General features: G+C 47.8%; 1 protein-coding gene across 2 annotated transcripts in view; it reads left to right on the top strand.

Annotated features, from left to right (window-relative positions):
- Positions 1-22,500, top strand: part of gfra1a (gdnf family receptor alpha 1a) — a 128,003-nt gene that overhangs the window by 613 nt on the left and 104,890 nt on the right. For both annotated transcript variants that reach the window (XM_083923392.1, XM_083923393.1), the window contains exons 2-3: positions 414-719; positions 1,680-1,760. In XM_083923392.1, coding sequence (XP_083779518.1) covers positions 414-719; positions 1,680-1,760 — 387 coding nt within the window. The remainder of the gene's footprint in view (positions 1-413; positions 720-1,679; positions 1,761-22,500) is intronic.

The raw sequence follows: 22,500 nt of genomic DNA on the forward strand, positions 1-22,500 counted from the left end.
TGTTAATGAGGGGGAGCCCGGCAGAGACGGCTCTGCTCACACAGTCTGGGTAACGTGTCGAGGCTGTACTGTGGTCCAAAGTGCTCCAGATAAAGTCAGTCAGGAGCCGCCTCTGCCTCATCAGGCGACAGGGAACAGGAAGACAAATCCTCACTCAGCTGCAGGTTTTCATCAGCTGGTGAAAGTGTCTGCAAACCAAGTTATCAACCAGGACCAAAGTGCTTTAAATCACGCAGGGGAGCTGAAGGGGATTTACTCACAGATGCGTGTGTTTAGAAGTCCCCTGATGGCACATGCACGCTCATGTGTCCGTCAATATTTACTGTGAACAACCGCGAACGGGCGTTATGATCCGTCACTTTTATAATTATCATTATAATTATTATTATAATAAATGCCACTTGTGTCTCCAGATGTGTTGTGTTACGCCGAGGAGAGCGTGCGCGCTGGGGCCACCCGGCTGGACTGTGTGCGGGCCAGTGAGCAGTGCCTGAAGGAGCAGGCGTGCAGCACCAAGTACCGCACGATGAGGCAGTGCGGGGCCGGCGGCAAGGAGAGCAACTTCAGCATGGTGTCCGGCCTGGAGGCCAAGGACGAGTGCCGGAGCGCCATGGACGCGCTCAAGCAGAGCCCGCTGTACAACTGCCGGTGTAAACGGGGCATGAAGAAGGAGAAGAACTGCCTGCGCATTTACTGGGGCATCTATCAGACATTACAAGGTTGGTGTGGAGCTTTTAATCACACCTTAAATAGACGCACTCTCTCTTCTGTACTGTAGCTGGTTGTGTGATGTTGCCACTGAACAGAGTATTAGATTAGATGTGTTGCTTATGTACAGTACAGGGCTGTTGTTTTGTTGTTATATATAATTTCAGAGGATGCACAATATCTGCCTTTTCTCTCTGCTTCCCTTAAAACCTCCACAGAGTCCCTGGGGGGTCTTTGTTTGGGTGGACTGCTCCATTTAGACACCACCCTGCAGCCTCAGTTAATGTGAAATGGACAGTCCCCATAGGTTTTCTAATCTGCTCTGTGAAGGGGTGAGAGGATTAGCAGCCCCAGCTCCTCCCACTGATGTATGGCGTGGGCCCCTCGGTCCTCACCCACCCTCCCTCCCTCCCTCCCTGCAGCTCCGTGACCCTCCCTATCCCCGCTACCACAAACACAACAACTCAAAAAGTAGCACGCGGCTCTTTTATCCATCAGCAGTCCAGTGCGATTACGGACAATCACTCAACTTTCATTCAAATTTGGCCCCTGACTCCGTTTTCAGAGCCGCGTCCGTGCAGAGCCGAGCTCCTTTTTGACCTCTTAAATCACTTTCCTTGGAGATAATGGAGCGTGAAGCCCCTCAGCGCTGGCAGGGCCATCTTTAAGTGTGGATCATAGCGAGGAGGGGGGGGCTTTTAGTCCCTAAATTGCATTCAGCCCATCGCCAGTGAGCCGACTTCCAGTTGCGCAACACAACTGACCAACCTGCTTAATCAAGCGTGTGGCTGTGTGCCAGCGTGCATATCGACTGACCCAAATAACCCGTGTCACATGCAGCCCGATGTGAGGGGTGAAAGACGATAAACAAAACAGGAGGGGGTTCAAAACCTTCCTATCTATCCATCCATCTATCCATCCATCTATCTATCTATCCATCTATCTCTAACATCTACTTCTCTCCCCCACAGGTAATGATTTCTTGGAGGATTCTCCGTATGAGCCCGTGAACAGCCGCCTGTCTGACATCTTCCGCCTGGCTCCCATCATAGGTAAGAATCAGACAAATCCTCTCTGTGGAGGCGTTCACTCCGTCCTTTTCTATTTCTTTCTTTCTTTCTTTCTTTCTTTCCTATTGTTTCATTGGTCACCCATCTTAGGTGAGATACGGTTAAGCTCCGAGCCGTGCACGCATGCTCTCACCGAAGGTTATCCGTGTGTCAAGTATTTATCCTCCCTCTTCCTCTCTGCTGTCCGTCTTTCTCTCCGCTCCTTTATTTTTCCGGCCCCAGCGAAACTGCATGCTGGCTGGAAGTGACCTTGCATGGGGAGCTATAGTTCTGAGTCTCATCAAGCAGTGGATGAATGCTTCAGACGCAGAGGGAGGGCTCTGCTGTTGCTGCTGTATCTCGTCGGACGCTTCCTCTTGTTTTGAATCCACTTGTTGAGAAAAGAGCGAGGGAGTCGCTCTGCAGAGTGACGCTGGAGAGAGCTCGACAGGTATCCTTCTCTCCACATCTGTGTGTGTGTGTGGGAGCGATGCTGACAAGAGCCTCTAGATGGCGATGTTTTCCCTTCTTCACAGCCGCTCTGGCGCTGTGTGGTCCCACACAGTTGAGGCTGTTGTGGGTATTTGAGAGTCTGATCTGTTAAAGTGGCCGCAATCACGTATCTGCTCACATTTTCATTATGGCACCGCAGGTGATGATGAGTGGTGTATCAAATCAAACAGACACGCTCTGCCTCCACATCTTCAGCCAACACGGCCCGTGTGTTGACCCCTCTGACAGAGAGGAGCCTTTTCTTTCTGTTTCCTCCGTCGTTTTTCTCACAATAGGTCGATTGACCCTGAACCAGTGCGTCCACCATAGTAGGGTTTGATCGTAATGTGGTCGGTGAGGCCCGGGCACCGACTTCATGACCGATTTGCTTGTAAAGTAAACTCCCGCTGAGAGGACGGCTTGTTTTGTAAAGCCTATTCTCTCCTCTTGGACTTTCAAAGGACAAACCCAGCACATCACACACTGTTTGTCTCTGGCTCTTAATGTGCCAGACAGTCCCAGCAAAGGACGAGACAGGGACGTGCCATCAGTGCTGAAGCATGTGCGGCACAGGATCATAGTTCACGTCACAGGCAGGTGAGCTGTATGTTTCCAGGAGTGGGAGCAAACAGATGTATGGTGTCGCTCTTATACTGAAGACATTCATTCATTCATCTTCAGTCTCTTTTCCCTGTCGGGGTCGCGGGGTCACTGGAGCCGATCCCAGCTGACATCGGGCGTGAGGCGGGGTCCACCCTGGACAGGACGCCAGTCTATCACAGGACACATAGAGACGAACAGAGACAGACAACCATTCACACCTACGGGTGATTTAGAGTCATCAATGAACCGAACACCTGCACGTCTTTGGACTGTGGGAGGAAACCGGAGAACCCGGAGAAAACCCACGCAGACACAGGGACAACATGCAAACTCCACACAGAAGGGCCCCAGCCGGGATTCAAACCAGGAACCCTGAACCTTGCTGTGAGGCGACAGTGCTAACCACAACAGACACTCCTTATTTTAAACAATGCCCCCCTGGGATTATTGAAGTATTTCTGATTCTGATTCTGTCCGAATGTGTCTTTATGTTGATTCCTGGTTCAGTAGATCTCTCTCTCTGTAGACGATGGGGCGTCCTATCAGCCTGAGCCTGTCATTAAAGGAGACAGGAGTGCTGTTAATCAGTCTGCTGGTTATTTCTTTTATATTAGATTAGATTAGAGACTCATTGTTAACCAAGAATGTCCATTAACAGCGAAAAGACATGTCAGTTCCCCAGAGCCAGAGTTGAAGTCTTGAGATTTGCGCTTTTGTTCCGACCAACAGTTCAAAAGCCAAAGGTATAAAAGAGGAAATCCTCACACTTTGGTGCCCTTCAGCGTCCAAATATCTGCACGTGACCGCTCATAACAAGCTTTGAGATGAGGGATTGTTTCTCCTCAGGTTGTTTGGTCTGTTTTTTACAGGCTGAAGAGGGAAAAGTGTTCAGTATTTAAAAAAATCAAACATTTGAACAGAATCGTCAAAGTCAGGCCTGCGTCGAGCTGCGTACGGTCAGAAGAGTCGGGGATAGTTTGACTTTTGGTGGCAAATTGCAGCCAGGAAATACGTTTAGCTGATTATTAGTCTTGTGTTGAGCTTTGATTTTGGATTTCATTGAATTTTTGAAAAAGAAAACTGTGTTTGTTTAATTTATTTCTGACCTTATAGTCTGTGTAACGCCAGGAGTGGTGTAAGGGCTGTGTACCGCCGTGTGGATAAAGAGGCCGGCTCGGGTCGGGCTCGGACAGAAACGATGCAGGTTCATGAAGGGTGGGGCCTGATTTTTTGGTACATAAATTCTCTGGTATGGTCCAAAGAATGTGTTCCTCCTGAAACACATGAACAGGCTGCAGAGAAGTGTAGTGTTTGATTCACGTCGCTGCTGCTTACAGCATTAATCATCTCGTGACCCCTCAGATTTATCCTACAGGAGGGAGGTCCTGACCCACGACACTAATTGACAAACCCTTTTAGGGCGCACTCACACTGTGCCTCCGTCCCGTGCCCCGTGCTTTAGGGTCCTTGTCCCCCCCTCCAGGCCCGTTTGTACTCACACTACCTGGGCCTCGGCGAATGCTTCTTGCTGCCTATACGTCATCACGCCGTAACACATCACACGCATTGATGACGTCATGGCGATGCGTGGTTTTGTTTCCAGATCTTTCCGTAGACCTCGGAGTTTTTGTGCGTCTTGTCGACTGTTTTTGAATCTTTTCATCGACCAAATCTGCAGTAAACACTCCACCTCCGCATCACACCAACGTGAACCTTTCACCGCCATTGTTTGAAATGTCCGCGCATGGTCCCTCCTTCTTTTTTCTATGTCCCAACAGGCGCACAGGAAATGACCTCAGAACCGCCGTAGGCCTCGTGCTCGTGCACGTGCATATGCTCGTGCTCGTACATGTGCAAATGCGCTCTACAAAAGCCCCCCTCTCTCAGACGGGCCGTGGACGGCAAGCTTGCCGCAGTTATGCGCGGAGCGGTTGCACTCACACTGGTCAAAGGAACTAGACTTGACCCGAAAAACCTGTTTTGGCCCGGTGCGGAAGGACAGTGTGAGTGCGCCCTTAGTGCTAGTCCTAATACCTGTTCATGTGGACACCTTTGACATAACATCAACCTGGGTCTGACGTGAAAGTACAGCGTGCCTTTGTCCACGCCTCTGTGTGGATGAGGAGGGATACGTTAGAAAGAGAGGTCGCCAGCGAAGTGGTGATGCGCATGTACGACGGAGCAGAAAGGGTTAAAAGCTAGAAGGAGAATCAGATGTGATTATTAGAGAAGAAGGAGCTGTGGACGCGGGGGTGAGAGGAGAAGGCTGCAGGGTCGAGGGTTAATCAGTGAATAGCACGCTGAGGCTGAAGAGGCAGGAGGAGCACAGAGACACAAAGCACCAGATCACTCTGCCTCCTCTGCTCTTTCTGTGCAAATGAAAGGGCAAGGGGACGGGAGAAGGACGGAGGCAGGTGTGATTAGAGCTCAGAGCGTCTGTGTTTGATCACACAGCCTTGTAACATGTCACTTCAATGGCGCGGCGCTCTGAATTGAGCAGAGAACTAGAAACGTACACAAAGAAGCCACTGAGACACACACAGAACGTGGACCAGTGTGAACATTTCTCTCTGGGGATTTTTGAATTATGCAGAACTTTATATTGGAGATATTAGGGCGCACTCACGCTGTCCTTCCGCACCGCGCCCCAGGCTTTAGGGCACTTGTCCCCCCCCTTCAGGCCCGTTTGTACTCACACTACCTGGGCCTCGGAGAATGCTTCTTGCTGCCTATACGTCATCACGCCGTAACACGTCACACGCATTGATGACGTCATGGCGATGCGTGGCTTTGTTTCCAGATCTTTCCGTAGACCTCGGAGTTTTTGTGCGTCTTGTCGACTGTTTTTGAATCTTTTCATCGACCAAATCTGCAGTAAACACTCCACCTCCGCATCACACCAACGTGAACCTTTCACCGCCATTGTTGTTGTTGTTAAATGTCCGCGCATGGTCCCTCCTTCTTTTTTCTACGTCCAAACAGACTGTTGTGGGAATTTTGGATATTTGTAATTCATGATCATAGTTTTGTCAGGTCAGACGCAGTTCAGTGTCTCCTCTGTCTCACCTTTTTAATGGATAATGCAAATAACTAACTCATGATGATATAACGGCATATGTGTGCATCTGTACCCTGTGTTAGAGACCTTGTGATGAGAGAGGTTCAGAATGTTCAGAATTGTAATGTCTAAGGCATATTTTTGTTTGGTCTGCCAGACTCTAACTTGTGAGGATGTGGGGATAAACGTATTTTTGTCTGCAGAAGAAAATGCTTTGGCAAAATAAACCACGGAGAAAAAGCTGATCCTGTTTGTTGATCTTTATTGAAGAATCTATTTCCACAACAAGGCGCACATAAATGACGTCAGAACCACCGTAGGCCTCGTGCTCGTGCTCATACACGTGCGCACGCTCGTGCTCGTACATGTGCAAACGCGCTCTACAAAAGCCCACCTCTCTCAGACGGGCCGCGGACGGCCAGCTGGCTGCAGTTATGCGTGGAGCGGTTGCACTCACACTGGTCAAACGCACCAGGCTTGACCCGAAAAACCTGTTTTTGGCCCGGTGCGGAAGGACAGTGTGAGTGCGCCCTTAGAGAGTACAGTACAACAGCCAGTTTGATGTTTTTTCATATTTCTATCCGAGGTGCATCCTGTGCATTTCCTCGAACCATGTTTTCGCTCTTCTACATACGGCGTGGTCTTTAATTTAATGATGGATGAAATAATAATGATAACCTTAGGTCTGAGGTTCTCAGACTTATGATGCGAGTCAGCGGTCTGCGATCAGCCACCCTTTTTTTCAGGGGGAGCCTCATGTTCGTCTCACTCAGGCGGCACGCCTCGGTGATCCCGGGCTATAGGAACAATAGGCAGCCACGATGATCCTGTTAATCCATAATCGACCCCGCGTCTCGAGCTGAAGTGACTAATCTCTAGTGACACCCGCACATACAGCGCACGGACGCACAGACACACAGACACACACGGCTGTGGCCTGAACACCTGTTCCCCATGAAACGCCCATAATCAGTCTGATTTGATTAGAGGGAAGTGTCATGTGTCATGTCGGCCACGCAGAACATCAGAACGTATGTGGACATATGCTTTGTCTTTGCTCAGTCATTAAAGATCCTGAAGACTTGAACAAAGGGGCGTTTCTTTAAAGACGCCCTATTGTTCTAGATTCCATGGTTATATTTGTATTTGTCGGATCAGCTACGATATGTGTACACGCTTAGACCTTTAAAAAACACCTTATATTTCTCGTAATGTCCATTGCTGCAGCACCTGTCTGAGCTTCTGCCCCCCCCCCCCCCCCCGCTCTGCTGTGATTGGTCCAGTGTTTACGCTGCATACTGGTAAATGTTATATTATGCCCCTCACCATTAACAGAATCAGTGAATCAGTGACCTCAGCAGCTGAAAACACGTCTATATGGAAGCTAGCCACGTTAGCTTTGCAACATGCTAACCTTAGCTTAAACAAGTCAATTAATAAATAAAAGTTTATTAAAAAGAAACACCAAAAAAAGCATAAAAGTGTCCGAACTCACAGCTCACACTGTGATTCTTGTGTGTAGCAGCGTGACCAACAGGGAAGTCCGGATTCTTCTACGGAGACAAATTCAGGAAATTCAAAGAAATCTCTGATAGCGAGCGACACGCTAGCGTTCAGAGCTGAGCACAGCCGACCCAGACGGTCGACAGGGCTCACGTCTACATGCACGGACTTCATTATTCAACGCTTTGGTTTAATTTAACATGACTATAAAACATTATAACTACATTTATAGGTCAGAAAAGACGGGACAGCAGAATAGGTGCTTTCTAAGTTGCCGTCTTCATCACTGATCATGAGTCACAGTAAATCTGTGGTCGCTGTTGCAGGTTCTGATATTGTGAAGTTTTTATAAATGATATTGCACATATTTGATACAACACTGACATCATAAAAGCTTACACACACACACACACACACACACACACACACACACACACACACACACACACATATACTCAGATACACAGACACACCAACAGACACACACACACACACAGGCACACACACAGAGAGCGACACACACGCACACACACAGAGAGACACACACACAGACACACACACAGAGACACACAGAGACACACACACATACACACACACACACACACACACACCCAGAGACACAGACACGCAGACACACAGAGACACAGACATACACACACAGACACACACACACACACACGCAGACACACAGACACACACACACACACACACAGACAGACACACACACACACACAAACACAGAGAGACACACACACAGAGACACAGACACAGACACACACACACACACACACACACACACACACACACACACACACACACACACACACACACACACACAGACACACACACACACACACACACACACACACACACACACACACACACACACACACACACAGTTCCACTGGGTTTATTGAGCTAATTATTTCTCCTCCTCCCCGGGGGCAGAGTGCTTTTACCTCTGGGGTGAGTCCGGTGAGTCACAGTCTGTGTGAGCAACTCTGCACCAAAAACTGAGAGCCGCTGCTGTTGTGGGATGGTTAATTCATCAGAAAAGCTTTGAGTGAAGTCAAACATGTAAAAAATGTTGATGAAATGACCTGATATGCTGCACCAGGACAGTGTGCTTTTAAGGATTGGGCATTTTTCTTGCAGATCGTGATAAAGGTACATGAATGTGTCCTTAAATAACAGTTCACCTGTCCAGTAGAATTTATTTTATCTTCTCATTGGATGAAGGTGATGAAGGAAGAAGTACAGAGTGGAAGTGTTTGTTGCATGGATAACCGAACAGGCTCTTATGAGTCTGCACTAAAATAAATACAATTGAATCGAATTAAAAAGGAAGTTCACTAAAAAGACACCAAAAATATGGTTCTTACCCAAATGTACAATGAAGTGATTCCGGAGTATTTTAATGCCATTTTGAGAGTTTCAAGTTTTGAAGATTATCAGGATTACATCATTCATTCATTCGTTCATCTTTAACCTCTTGTCCCTGTCGGGGTCTTGGGGGGGCTGGAGCCGATCCCAGCTGACATCGGGCGTGAGGCGGGGTCCACCCTGGACAGGACGCCAGTCTATCACAGGACACATAGAGACGAACAGAGACAGACAACCATTCACACCTACGGGTGATTTAGAGTCATCAATGAACCGAACACCTGCACGTCTTTGGACTGTGGGAGGAAACCGGAGAACCCGGAGAAAACCCACGCAGACACGGGGACAACATGCAAACTCCACACAGAAGGGCCCCAGCCGGGATTCAAACCAGGAAACCCTCTTGTTGTGAGGCGACAGTGCTGACCAACATCGTGAATGGTAATGATTTAGTCCAGGATCATCAGGACATAACATTTTCATATCTTCCCGTGTCCACTGGCTTCACAGTGAGTGTGTAATTCAGATCATCATGAATGTATAGAAGAAACCACACAACTCATGAACTGTTCCCCGACTCGTCAAACTCTGATGCTTTGTCACGGCCCTTGGCCTCTGATATTGACACACAAGGCACTCACATGCACACACATGCACTTAACATTTACTCACATGCACACACATGCACTCACACGCACACACACGCACACTCTTGCACAAACATGCACTCAAATGCACACACATGCACTCACATGGACTCACATGCACTCACATGCTCACACATGCACACACATGCACTCACATGCACTCAACATGCACTCACATGCACACACATGCACTCACATGCACTCACAGGCACACACATGCACTCACATGCACTCAAATGCACACACATGCACTCACATGCACACACATGCACTCACATGCACTCAAATGCACACACATGCACTCACATGGACTCACATGCACACACATGCACACACATGCACACACATGCACTCACATGCACTCACACGCACACACGGCCGGATCAGCTACCAAAACAAACCAAGAAACACGCACAGAGGGGGAGTGACTTCACCCTCTGCTCAGGACGCCGTTACTCCCCTTTATCTTTACATAGCAGATACTTGTTTGCTGAACGTTACTGAAGCACAGCTGCTCTTTAAAGACTTAGCACGGCTCCCAAATGACTTTAAAAGCATGTTGTCCTGTCTGTGCTCCGCCACGTCTCTCCTCATCTGCTTTGCTGCTGAGAAGTAGCTGGAAGTTTTGCATCACCAGCTACATTACCATCTCCCCCCGTTGACTGATGTGACTGTGACGTGTTTGCGTACCACACATACAAACAACGACAGTTAACCACTCGTTCTAGTGACGGGGCGTTGACAGCTTTAACTCTGGAACCTGTGAACTGCGCACAGGAAACATTTGAAAGTAATTTAACACATCAGTTGTGGTTGCAGTTAAAAATCACTGTGTGAGAAAGGAATGAAGCACGTGCACTTTTCCATCCCGTGTTTTAATTCACGCCGTTGATCTCGCCTTTCCCAAAGAACCCCCTCCTCCCCCTCCCGACCCCGTGTTCAGTCCCTCTCTCTTCTTCTCTCCGTAGCGGCTCTGCCGGTTGAGATGTCTCTGTTTCACTTCATTAGGAGCTCAGAGAGTTCCTCTGCTGCCTGTGGAACCAATAAGACCGCGGCTCCTCTATTAGTGGAGGAGTGCACAGCATACATAAACACAGAGCAGCACGGATAAGTAAAACACGAACATCTACATCTGCACACACTCCTCCTCCTGCATGTTGCACTGTCATTATTACGTTTCTTTGAACTTGCAGAGAGAATCTACATCAGTAAACAAAAAGGTAGACGTCACGCTGAGCAGGAGAACGATGTTTTTCTGCATGCGTTCGTCTAAGCAGAGAGGAAGGAGAGAGCGCGGTTAAGATGAAATGGCTGCCTCTGCTGCTCGCCGTGTTTACGAGGCGGTGATCCGTGCAGGAGGGAGCAGCACAGAGACAGAGAGCATTATTCAGAGATTCAAGTGAACTTAGAATTACTGCCACACCATTTGGCCCAGGCTGCGGTGGAGGGAATGGATGAACACACAGCCTGGGAAGTTTCATATCAATGTATTCATGAACGCTGGCCGCTCCAGGTGGACTCTCTAAGCATTTCTTCTTCTTTTCCTCTCGTCTGAAAAGGAAAGACATGAGAGTTCTGAGGCCGACGTCAGTATCGGCTTTAGAGGGGAGACATAGTCCTTTTCTATGTGGATTTTTGCACTTGAACTGACATTAATAAATAATATTTAACATTGGATTGCTTACTCCAGGTAGGGAATGAGTCCTGACCCCAAGTGAAGGAGTTCAAGTACCTCGGGATCATGTTCACGAGTGAGGGGACGATGGAGAATCGGAGCAGCGGGGGCGGAGCTGCAGTCGCTCTACCGCACCGTTGTGACGAAAAGAGAGCTGAGGAAGGCAAAGCTCTGGATCTACCCTCAGTCCTGGTTCCTACCCTCACCTGTGGTCATGAAAGCTGGGTCAGGACCCAAAGAACCAGGTCCAGGTCCAAGTGTCTGAAGTGTGTTTCCTCAGGAGGGGGGGCTGGAGTCTCCCTTAGAGAGAGGGGGAGAAGTTCAGCATCCGTGAGGAACTCGGAGTAGAGCCGCTGCTCCTTTGCGTTGAAAGGAGCCAGTTGAGGTGGTTCAGGATCATCTGGTAAGGATGAACCCTGGGCGCCTCCCTAGGGAGGTGTTCCAGGCACATCCAGCTGGGAGGAGGCCTCGTGGAAGACCCAGGACCAGGTGGAGAGATTAGATCTCCACACTGGCCTGGGAACGCCTCAGGATCCCCCAGTTAGAGCTGGTTAATGTGGCCCGGGAAAGGGAAGTTTGGGGTCCTGCTAAAGCTGCTGCCCCCGAGACCCGACCCTGGATAAGAGGCTGAAGATGAGATGAGATGAGATTATTTTACATTATAAGGAGTTTATATGGAGTTTGCATGTTGTCCCCGTGTCTGCGTGGGTTTTCTCCGGGTTCTCCGGTTTCCTCCCACAGTCCAAAGACGTGCAGGTGTTGGGTTCATTGATGACTCTAAATCACCCGTAGGTGTGAATGGTCGTCTGTCTCTGTTTGTCTCTATGTATCCTGTGATAGACTGGCGTCCTGTCCAGGGTGGACCCCGCCTCACGCCCGATGTCAGCTGGGATCGGCTCCAGCCCCCCACGACCCCAACAGATACAAGAGGATGAAGATGAATGAATGATATATAAATGATTTGCATTGTCACTCAGTTCTAGAAAATACAGAATAAATACAAGTATCCAAACGTCATGTCCAGCATCACTGACTTCCTCACCATTTAAATAAATAATAAAACAAAAAGGGAAGTTTGGGCTCCCCTGCTGGAGCTGCTGCCCCCGCGAAGATGAGAGATCAGAAATAAACAGCTATAACAGTAGTTCTTACGGAGCCCCCCTGGTGACACTGGAGAAAAGAATAATGCAGGGCCACGCGTTATTATCTGGTGAGCGTAATGCGTAGCCACAAGGTAATTGTTCCATGCAGAAACTGTTGATTGTTAACATGGACAAGTCTGGCAATCTGGCAAAAATGAAGAAGAAGAAGAAGAAGAAGAAGAAGAAGAAGAAGAAGAAGAAGAAGAAGAAGAAGAAGAAGAAGAAGAAGAAGAAGAAGAAGAAGAAGAAGAAGAAGAAGAAGAAGAAGAAGAAGAAGAAGAAGAAGAAGAAGAAGAAGAAGAAGAAGAAGAAGAAGAAGAAGAAGAAGAAGAAGAAGAAGAAGAAGAAGAACTTTATTAATCCTGCAAGGGGAAATTCAATTTTTTCACTTTTTTGTTATTATTCAGGTTACACACACACACACACACACACACACACACACACACACAGGCCCGAAATACACACACACATGCACAAACAGGACCTATATACATGCGATTAATGGAGAGATGTCAGAACGAGGGGGCTGCCAGTGGCTCAGCGCCCCGAGCAGTTGGGGGTTCGGTGCCTTGCTCATCAACACCTCGGCAGTGCCCTGGAGATGAACTATAGGAATAAATTACAATGACATACTTAAGTCCCTTGCGGTCAGGCGTGGAGTTAGTCTTAGCAAGAGACTCTTAATTCGGCCGCTCAAAATGCACGGACCATCCCGCTACTGAAGGTGAATTATCTCTGGGTCACGCAAAACTGTCCTGTGGCCATGAGGTAGAAATGCGTGGCCTTGCATTCTCTTTTGGTTTTTCCAATGTCACCAGTGGGGCTCCGTAGTTTCCTAATCATCCCAAGAATCGTTTTCTGCATCATATGTTCTGTAAAAAAGGATTTTCATATTGAAGCCTATCAGAAGTTATTTATAGCCCTCCCTGTTTTCACCACTTCTCGCTTTTGGAGCCAAAAGGCGACGGAGTGCAGCAGGATTGACTCAGACAAAACCCTTCTACATCCGGGGAGTGGGTGATTTGAACCAGTTTCAAAACATTTAGGCATTTTGCCAAATACATTAGAGAGCACAAATGCACCCTTTGCAGATAAAAGACCATTTTATTGTGTCAGCCCATTGTCGTTTAGCACAAGTGCGACGGGGAGTGAGAGAAATGCAACAGGGGGCAGAAAGTGACAGTCTGGAAAGCATCCAAAGGAGACTTAAGGTAAATGGAGCAGCTGTGTTAACTGACAGGAGGCAGTGGGGGGAGACAGATAAGAGGAGGTGCAACCTATGAATAAATATGAGTTTATACAACTATCGTTTTCACTTTGACCTGCGGACTGACCTTCTGCTGTTGTTTGGCAGGTTCGGAGTGGTAATATAGCATTTAGGTTGGCAACACTTCTCTTAAAGTACCGTTAGTACTTTAAAACGTCAGAGTGCTCAGGGCAGTGTTGAGTATCACAGTCCGATATGATGCTGTAGACACAATTTACAAATGTGTCTAAACCCTTTCTCCTCCTGTCTTTCCCGGTATTTACTGGGAATGGGAAATGTTGGTTTTCGGGCGACACGGTGGTGTGGTGGTTAGCACTGTCGCCTCACAGCAAGAGGGTTCCTGGTTTGAATCCCGGCTGGGGCCCTTCTGTGTGGCGTTTGCATGTTGTCCCCGTGTCTGCGTGGGTTTTCTCCGGGTTCTCCGGTTTCCTCCCACAGTCCAAAGACGTGCAGGTGTTGGGTTCATTGATGACTCTAAATCACCCGTAGGTGTGAATGGTTGTCTGTCTCTGTTCGTCTCTATGTGTCCTGTGATGGACTGGCGTCCTGTCCAGGGTGGACCCCTGAATGAATGTTGGTAACAGTTCTACTTATCAGTCAGTCTTTATCTACTCTTATGGATTCTTGTTAAATCTTCTGGGCGTTATCTCTAAAGGGGGAACACAGTGGAGCTGAGATGTGAACATATTTGTACAGCTTTCTTTTTTATTGAGGTTTTCAGGTTTTTCAGAGGAAAAAATCATTTAAATGTTATTATAACGCCGAGCTTTGGACTGTTGATTTCATTCTGTCATGACTCTTTGTTGCAAGTTTACTGTAGTGTGTAAGTTTGGTGTCGTCATAGTCACTCCTATTGAGCGCGCCTGCATCTCCATCAGTTTTGTGGGAACCGCTGTGATCAAGGATGAGGGTGTATCCAGCGGAGCATTTTCGAAGTTTCCTATTCCGTTGTTCTGAACTGATCCCCAGCGACTTTATCTATGTTATAAACGACTAGCGTTGTGTTTGGGAGACTCTGTTCTGTCACTCTGTGGTTTCTTTGCTGCGGAGCTTCTCCCCCCGTCACTCACACTTACACTCACAGGCGCTCACACTTCGCAGTAGCCTGGCGCAGCAGCTCCAGCTGGGCCAAGGCCGTCTAAGTAGCCTAGCTCTGCTGCCAGTGAGAGGACACTGGTCAAGTCCCTGGAAAAGAAGCCTAGTTGGTACGATAAGGTCACAGATCATTTTCTTGTAGATGAACGAAGGGACTCAAACACATTTATGATGTAGGCCGGAAAAATTAGCTTCCCCCCTTGAAAGACCATCAGCCGCCGCTGCGTCTGACTTAGATTCAACTCAAACTAGACAGCGATTTATCTCCAACTTGTGCAAGTTTCAGATTTACTAGAGGCTATGCAGTAATCACAAACTGTGTTCTCTGGCTTGTAATTGATTATATTTTTCACGTCGGTGTGTGTATCGATGTCTGTTTGGCTTAAACTCTCTCCTTAAGCTCCGTGCTCCTCCCTGTTGGCTGGTACAGCAGCTCTCTGTACATCACCCACTCATAAGCCCCAACACACCAAAGCTCAATCTTGTGTCTTTTCCATGTGTCAAGACTTCAAACACATCTTGTTCCCCTCCCTCCTACAACTTCAACAACCTTGAAGCGCAGTCCCATTTGTATGTGCGTGTGTTGTGAGTGTGAAAACATCTGTAAGTGCGTGACCCAGCTGTCAAGCCAAGGCATCTCTTCAAACACCCGCCCACCCCTCTACCCCCCGTGCAGACGTGCGGGGCTGAGAGGCACCACTCAACCACTGGCTGCAGAGGAAGTCTCTCTCATGATGAGCTGCCATTGTTTAGGTGTGTGTGAGTGTGTGTGTGAGAGAGAGATCAGTCAGGGGGAGAATGCAGAGGAGTTGCAGATCAGTCAGGGGGAGAATGCAGAGGAGTTGCAGAGGTAGAAACACAATTTAGAAAGAGAGAGAGAGAGAGAGAGAGAGAGAGAGAGTCTTGCCTGTTCTCTTAACTTCCCTCTCCTGCCTTTATTCATCCAGACTCGGTTGACTGAGCACACTTGCACTTTCTTGTGCCATCCCCTGCTTCACGCTCGTTCAGTCAAAGGCATTTAGAGCTCTGGATATAAACTCCTACACCGTTTGCCACCAAGCACATTTAGTTTTTTCTTATAAAAGTTGTTGAAGAAGTGGGCGTTTCTTCACCAATCTGATCACACTGGATCAGGGTCGTCACGGGTCCTGGTCTCAATAAACAGATTAGGTTTTAGCCAGACATCATCATCAGTCCTGCCAGACATCCAGATTTCTAAAACTTAGAAAGACGACCGGCACAACTCGTGATACAGCCAGACAAGAGCACATGAAGAGAACCCTGTGGATGACACACTATTCTCCTTTTCACTCACCATTGTACTCAGTTGAGTTCAGTATTCGTCCCCTCACACACGTTGATCAGACACATGGATATATCCTGTGCGTAGAGTAAAGGTGGGGTCAGTGCATCACCGCTGACGCTGCGAGCATCAGTGCAGCTGATGAAGTCACAGGTTTCCAGGTTTGGCTTTGGTGTTACAGGAAACACGTCTCACTTCTGACCTCACCGACGTACTTAGAAATCCTTCTTTTCCAGGAAGCGACTGCATCACCTTTGAGAGCTTAATGACTCAGATCCCCTGAAGAGAATGTCCTTTAAGCTGCGTCATTGAAAAAGATGATTTTTCATGTCTTTGTTTAGAGAGAGAGGGAGAGACATGCAGCAAAGGGTCCAACTCCAGTAAGGACTTTTAGCCTCTGTATATGGGGCAGCAGCGCTAACCACTGAGCCACCAGGTGGCCCGTAGACGGCCATTTTCTCTGCGTGTCAATCATAGTTAGTTTAGTTTCTCAGGTACGTTCTCATGAACAAACAGCATCATGCGGTCCGTTTCATCTGCACTTTGAGTTAATGCTTACATAGCATGCTACCATGCTTAACACTATTATGCTAGCATCTAAACTTTACATGGTACAAGTAGGGGTAGGGCAATATGGCAAAAATATATCGACTCATATCGGCGCACTCACACTGTCCTTCCGCACCGTGCCCCGGGCTTTAGGGTACTTGTCTACTTGTCACAGTAAACACTCCAACTCCGCATCACACCAACGTGAACCTTTCGCCGCCATTGTTTCAAATGTCCGCGCATGGTCCCTCCTTCTTTTTTTCTACGTCCCAACAGGCACACATCAAATGACGTCAGAGCCGCCGTAGGCCTCGTGCTCGTACACGTGCACACGCTCGCGCTCGTACATGTGCAAACGCGCTTTACAAAAGCTTACCTCTCCCAAACGGGCCGTGGCCGGCATCCATACCGCACCTAGACACGGTACGGATGGACAGTGTGAGTGCGCCCTAAGACGCTGACAGCACATCAGAGTCTGATGAAAGGGGGCAGCTAAGTTGTTTTACTAATACTGTTTTTATCCATCCATCAAGTGAGTCCTCATTTCCAGTATGTCGTCTGTTTGCAATGCATTAAAAAACACTGTTCCAACAGATCTCCGTGCCCACGTCCCCCTGCACTGGAGTGTGTTTTGTTAAAGACTTCCAAATCCATCGCTGACATTACGGTCCCTGTGCCTTGTCTCATATGAAGCCCAATCAATACGCTGCAGTGTTAGATTGGAAACTCAAGGCTGTGTCTACAAGAATCTATTGATTTCTCTCTCGTTCCGCTGTTCTCTCCTTCTATTTCGCCCAAGCTCTTCCGTTCAGGCCGGGGATCAAAGGCTTTATCCTTCAGCAAGGTTTGAGGTGTACAGTTCCAGACTCAGCTTTGCTCTTGTGCTCTGAGAGAAAGACGCGGCCTGCTGGGGATTTGTGTTTTCACTGACCTTGTCTCTTCTCTGTACACTTGATTTTTTAGCATAATGTGTGCAGTAATGTGACCTATACAGAGATTCCCAGAGATATACGAGTGTGTTTTAGTGAAATATAGATGGATTGAAGTAGGTGGGGGTTGTTGGAGGAAGGGCAAGGCTGCAGGAAATTTCTTCTACATTGTGAAAGAATGATTATTCTGATTCAGTGGTCGCTGCCAGCTCGCATTGTAAAATGTTGTGTATTATGCAGCAAGGAGTAGACTGGATTTAATCCAAATCCTTAAGGCAAGGTCAAGACAACACCTTCGTACTGTCTCACTGACTGCAGAACTTTTTATTCGTTCCCACCAGGCCTTTTTAAAAAGTCTCTTTCTCAGCGCAGCCACTGTTCATGTCAGCTGGCCACTTAATCCACCGCGCTGTTTCAGCAATGACTGATCCAGCTGTGGGACACTGGCAGAGTGGCTCCAACAGCAGCCGTGTCGTCAGGTTGCCAGTCCAATCACTGGCTGGCGCACCACGGGCCAAGAAAATCATTTAGTTAAAGGTGACCACATTTGAGTCCCTGCGAGAGGCCTTTGATTGGATGTGAAGTAGAGGGGTGATTCATCATCGTTAATAAACGCGGCTGACAGCTCGAATCAGTGGGAGGGAGCATGTGCCAGGTCTGCCTCCTGCCGCGGCTTTATACTGCATGCAAATACGGACAATTAACTTTTCACATACACAGTTGAAGACACCTACGCAGATGGAGTTACACAGGGATACGTGCGCCCGTGCAGTCAGGAAAGAGTCATAGGAAATATATAAATCTGCATCGTTATAACCTTGGGTTTTAGAAATGACATCCAGCAGACCTCGCCTCGCCACAGTGCTGAATAACAGTCTTAGGCTGTATGAGTTTTCCTTCAGGGTCGGGGGAACATGACTTGGCGTGTTTGTATTTCTTTAAACTAATCTTTGGCAGGGGACGGGGCTTTGTAGTTATGTTATTGAGACCTCTTGTTTAAATCTAGTCCTTTAAATACTGTTGAAAAAGCTCCAGAACTTTGACTTTTGCCCAGTTTTATCTTGGACGTCGAGGCGTCTTTTGATCTGAAGATGGATGAAAATACTTAACTCACTCAAATGCATTTAAAGTCGTAAGAATTTAGAGATCTTGCCTCTTTGTCAGTGAGAAGAAGCTGCAGGTGAGCCTGTTCTCTCTGAGCCTCCATCTTGTCACGATCCCGGTCACGATGTGTTGACTATTTATTTTAATTTTAATTTTCTCTTTTGTAAATTTTATTAAAACACATTCACCTCTCTACTTCCAGTCTGTCCACTATATGTTTCCCTGTTAAATCCACACACACACGCACACACACACACACACACACACACACACACACACACACACACACATACACACACACGCACACACACAGACGGATACAGACACACACACACCCACACACACACACACACACACACACACACACACACACACACACACACACACACACACACAGACACATACACACACACACCCACACACACACAAAGACACACACACACACACAGAGACACTCACACAGACAGACAGACAGACACACACACACACACAAACACACACACGGAGACACGCTCTCTCTCTCTCTCTCTCTCTCTCTCTCTCTCTCTCTCTCTCTCTCTCTGTCTTTCTCTCACACACACATACAGACACACACACTCTCGCTCACACACACACACACACACACACACACACACACACACACACACACACACACAGACACACACACACACGTTCCTATTACACTTCGGCCCTCACTACAAGCCTGACGCAGAAGTTAAGGTTCCCGATTTCCGATTACAAGTGAACGCAGCATAACTGTTGGTGGCGACGTCAGCAGCATCACTAACACGGCGGCTTATTTACATTCAGCCCAATAATGTCGCCAAAGACGTTCAGAGTGTAATACTCGTTCTTTATGTGGTCACATGACCGATCAGCAGTGATTCAAGTCACTATCTGATAGTTAGGAACGTAAAAGGCAGTTAAATAGACGCAAATCTCACAGAGTTCAACTTTAAATGTGACAAATAATTGAAATGAAGAGAAGTTTTCGCACAATGCCGTTAATCACAATGTGTCATAATCACGTTGTGCGTTTCTCCGCAGACTGAGGCGATGAGTGGCCGCTGGCAGGTGTGCTAAAGCCACGGCCTTGTGTTAAGCTGCTGCTCTAAGCCCCTCAACCGCACACAGTCAACCCCTGGATTAACTCGCCCCGGCTCTCGGGCTTTCCCGTCGGGGCTTTCACATGTGCCATTGTGTCTTAACAGAATTTCATACGCTCACCACAGTAAACCGCACTGGACCGACCTGTTCTGTGTCGTTCTCTTAAAGAAGTACATTTGTAAAGTTTCCCCGGCTTGAAATTGTTGAAATATCTCATTTTTCAGACAGTTTTGTCTTTTACCATAAATATTGTTTCAGTCCTCGAGAGACAGCGTTAACATTTACAGGGACGGTATTAGAGTTAGTAGTGTTAGTAGTATTATTAGGCGCCTGTGTCTCAGTGGATGAGTGGGTCGTCCTCCATTTGAGAGATCGGCAGTTTGATCTCCAGCTCCCCCGGTCCACATGTCGAAGTGAACCCCAAATTGCTCCCTGTGCTGCGCATGTGTGTGTAAATGTGGTGTGAATGGTTAGATTAGATGGTCTGTAGATGTCCACTGCCATCAGTGTGAATGTGACAAACACTGTGAAAGCGCCTTGAGTAGTCAGAAGACTAGAAAGGCGCTTTATAAGTACAAGTACATTTACAAAGTTTAACTTTAGTTGCAGCTTGAAATGATGTTGAACTTTGGATGCATTCTGCTGTTATCTATATATCTATATCTATAGATATATAGATATAAGTACAAGTCCAAGTCCGCAGCAGACACCAGGGCAAAGTTAGAGTGTGCGGTAGAACCGTTGGTACTCCACTGACAGACATTTCCCTCCTGTATAAAACAAAGGCCCTGAACAAAGCCGGACCTGTCCTGTCCGACCCTCGTCATCCTCTAACACCTGAATTCAATCAGGTTCCATCTAGAAGCAGGTTTCATGTGCCCAGATTTAGAAAACCCTGGGTTCCCGTGGCTGTCGGCCTTCTTAACACTTGACAGCAGTGTGTCTGTCTCTGTCCGTCTGTCCGTCTTTTCTCTCTTTCTCTCTCCTTTTCTTCGTCCCCAACTGGTGCAGACAGATGTCCGTCCTTGAGTAGTCTAGTAGAAGTAGTCAGAAGACTAGAAAGACGCTATACAAGTCCATTTACCATCAGTTCCCATGCAGATTTCTTTGTTCTTCTTTATGAAGGGAGTGCAACAACTCTCTTCTGTGCTAGCCGAGGCTGTGAATTCAGAACATGTGGTGGACTCATGCCTGCCGTAGTGTAATGTGGTGAAGTGTTTTTGTCACCACATCTGGTTGTTTCTGTCATACTGCATCAGAAAAACCTTCATTTGCAGAGTCATAAAAGCTGAGGCCTTGTTTTTATGACCGTAACAAAATGAAATAATAAAAATAAATGTGTTCTGATGATGTTGTTTTCTGACCTTGCTCCGCTGGGTCCTGGTTCATTGTGTTGCAACGAGCCTCCGCCCATTTCTTGATTAGTCATGTTACGTGTGTTTCATGTTATTGGGGTTGTCTGTTCTCCAGCTTCAGTAGGGTCCATCTTATGTTTTTGGGAAACTTACCATGGTATCCAAAGCCCGTAGTGCATCATTTACAGAACTTTCTTGCTTCCTGGTCGTACAGCAGTAAACATGTTTCCTTCCTGCTTTGCACACTTTGAAGGTCCCTATTGGTCGATTGGAATTGACACTCAGGGCGCACTCACACTGTCCGTCCGTCCCGTGCCCCAGGCCCGTTTGTACTCACACTACCTGGGCCTCGGAGAATGCTTCTTGCTGCCTATACGTCATCACGCCGTAACACGTCACACGCATTGATGACGTCATGGCGATGCGTGGCTTTGTTTCCAGATCTTTCCGTAGACCTCGGAGTTTTTGTGCGTCTTGTCGACTGTTTTTGAATCTTTTCATCGACCAAATCTGCAGTAAACACTCCACCTCCGCATCACACCAACGTGAACCTTTCACCGCCATTGGTTTAAATGTCCGCGCATGGTCCCTCCTTCTTTTCTCTACGTCCCAACAGGCGCACAGGAAATGACCTCAGAACCGACGTAGGCCTTGTGCTCGTACACGTGCACACACTCGTGCTCGTACAAACTTGCTTTACTAAAGCCCACCTCTCCCAAACGGGCCGTGGACGGCAAGCGTGCCGCAGCTAGACGTGGTGCGGTTGCACTCACACTGGTTAAATGCACTAGACTTTACCCGTAAAACCTGTTTGGGCACGGTACAGATGGACAGTGTGACTGCGCCCTCAGTCCCCTGTAATCAAGTTTGGTCAACAGCCACAGTGCATCGGATTAAAACAGTGTCTCTAACTAACAAACGCTCTCTTTGGAGAATAATAGCTTCACCCCTTTGTTCTCCCCCTTCTCTCTTTCGTGCCTCTTCTTTGATCACAGAAACAGCAGCATCCCTGAAAAGCAGACACGGCCTTAAACAGACACACAGACAGACAGACAGACGAGAGCCAAGGGTGCACACGCGCCCACACATGTGCGAGAACACACACACCCGCTGGCACCCAAACACAACACATGCACAAACAAACAGCATCCAGCTGAGCTCTTGTTCCGTGCCAGTATTTGCTCTCAGAGATGTTAAATGAGGGCATTGATACATAAATTTGCATGTGTTTCATCCACAACCGTGCTCCTAACTAAAAATCCATAACTGCATGCCCCCAATTTGCCAGGAAGCTTCAGATGCTGCTATTCTGAGCTCGTTTCATGTGATGCTAGCATGACCGCCCGATCAATGTGGTTGTGTATACACTCTCTTCACACATAAGTGGGCTACACAGCGATCTCTCACCGCAGCGATTGTGCAGTTTGTCAATGTGTAATCTAGGTAAACACCACCCAAATTGTTGTTCTGTTGCGGTCGGGCTCTTTATTTGTACTTTGGGCACCTGCTGCTGATTCGTTGTTGTGCTACA

The sequence above is a fragment of the Echiichthys vipera genome (genome assembly GCF_963691815.1).
Source record: "Echiichthys vipera genome assembly, chromosome: 11".
In the NCBI taxonomy this organism is placed as follows: domain Eukaryota; kingdom Metazoa; phylum Chordata; class Actinopteri; order Perciformes; family Trachinidae; genus Echiichthys; species Echiichthys vipera.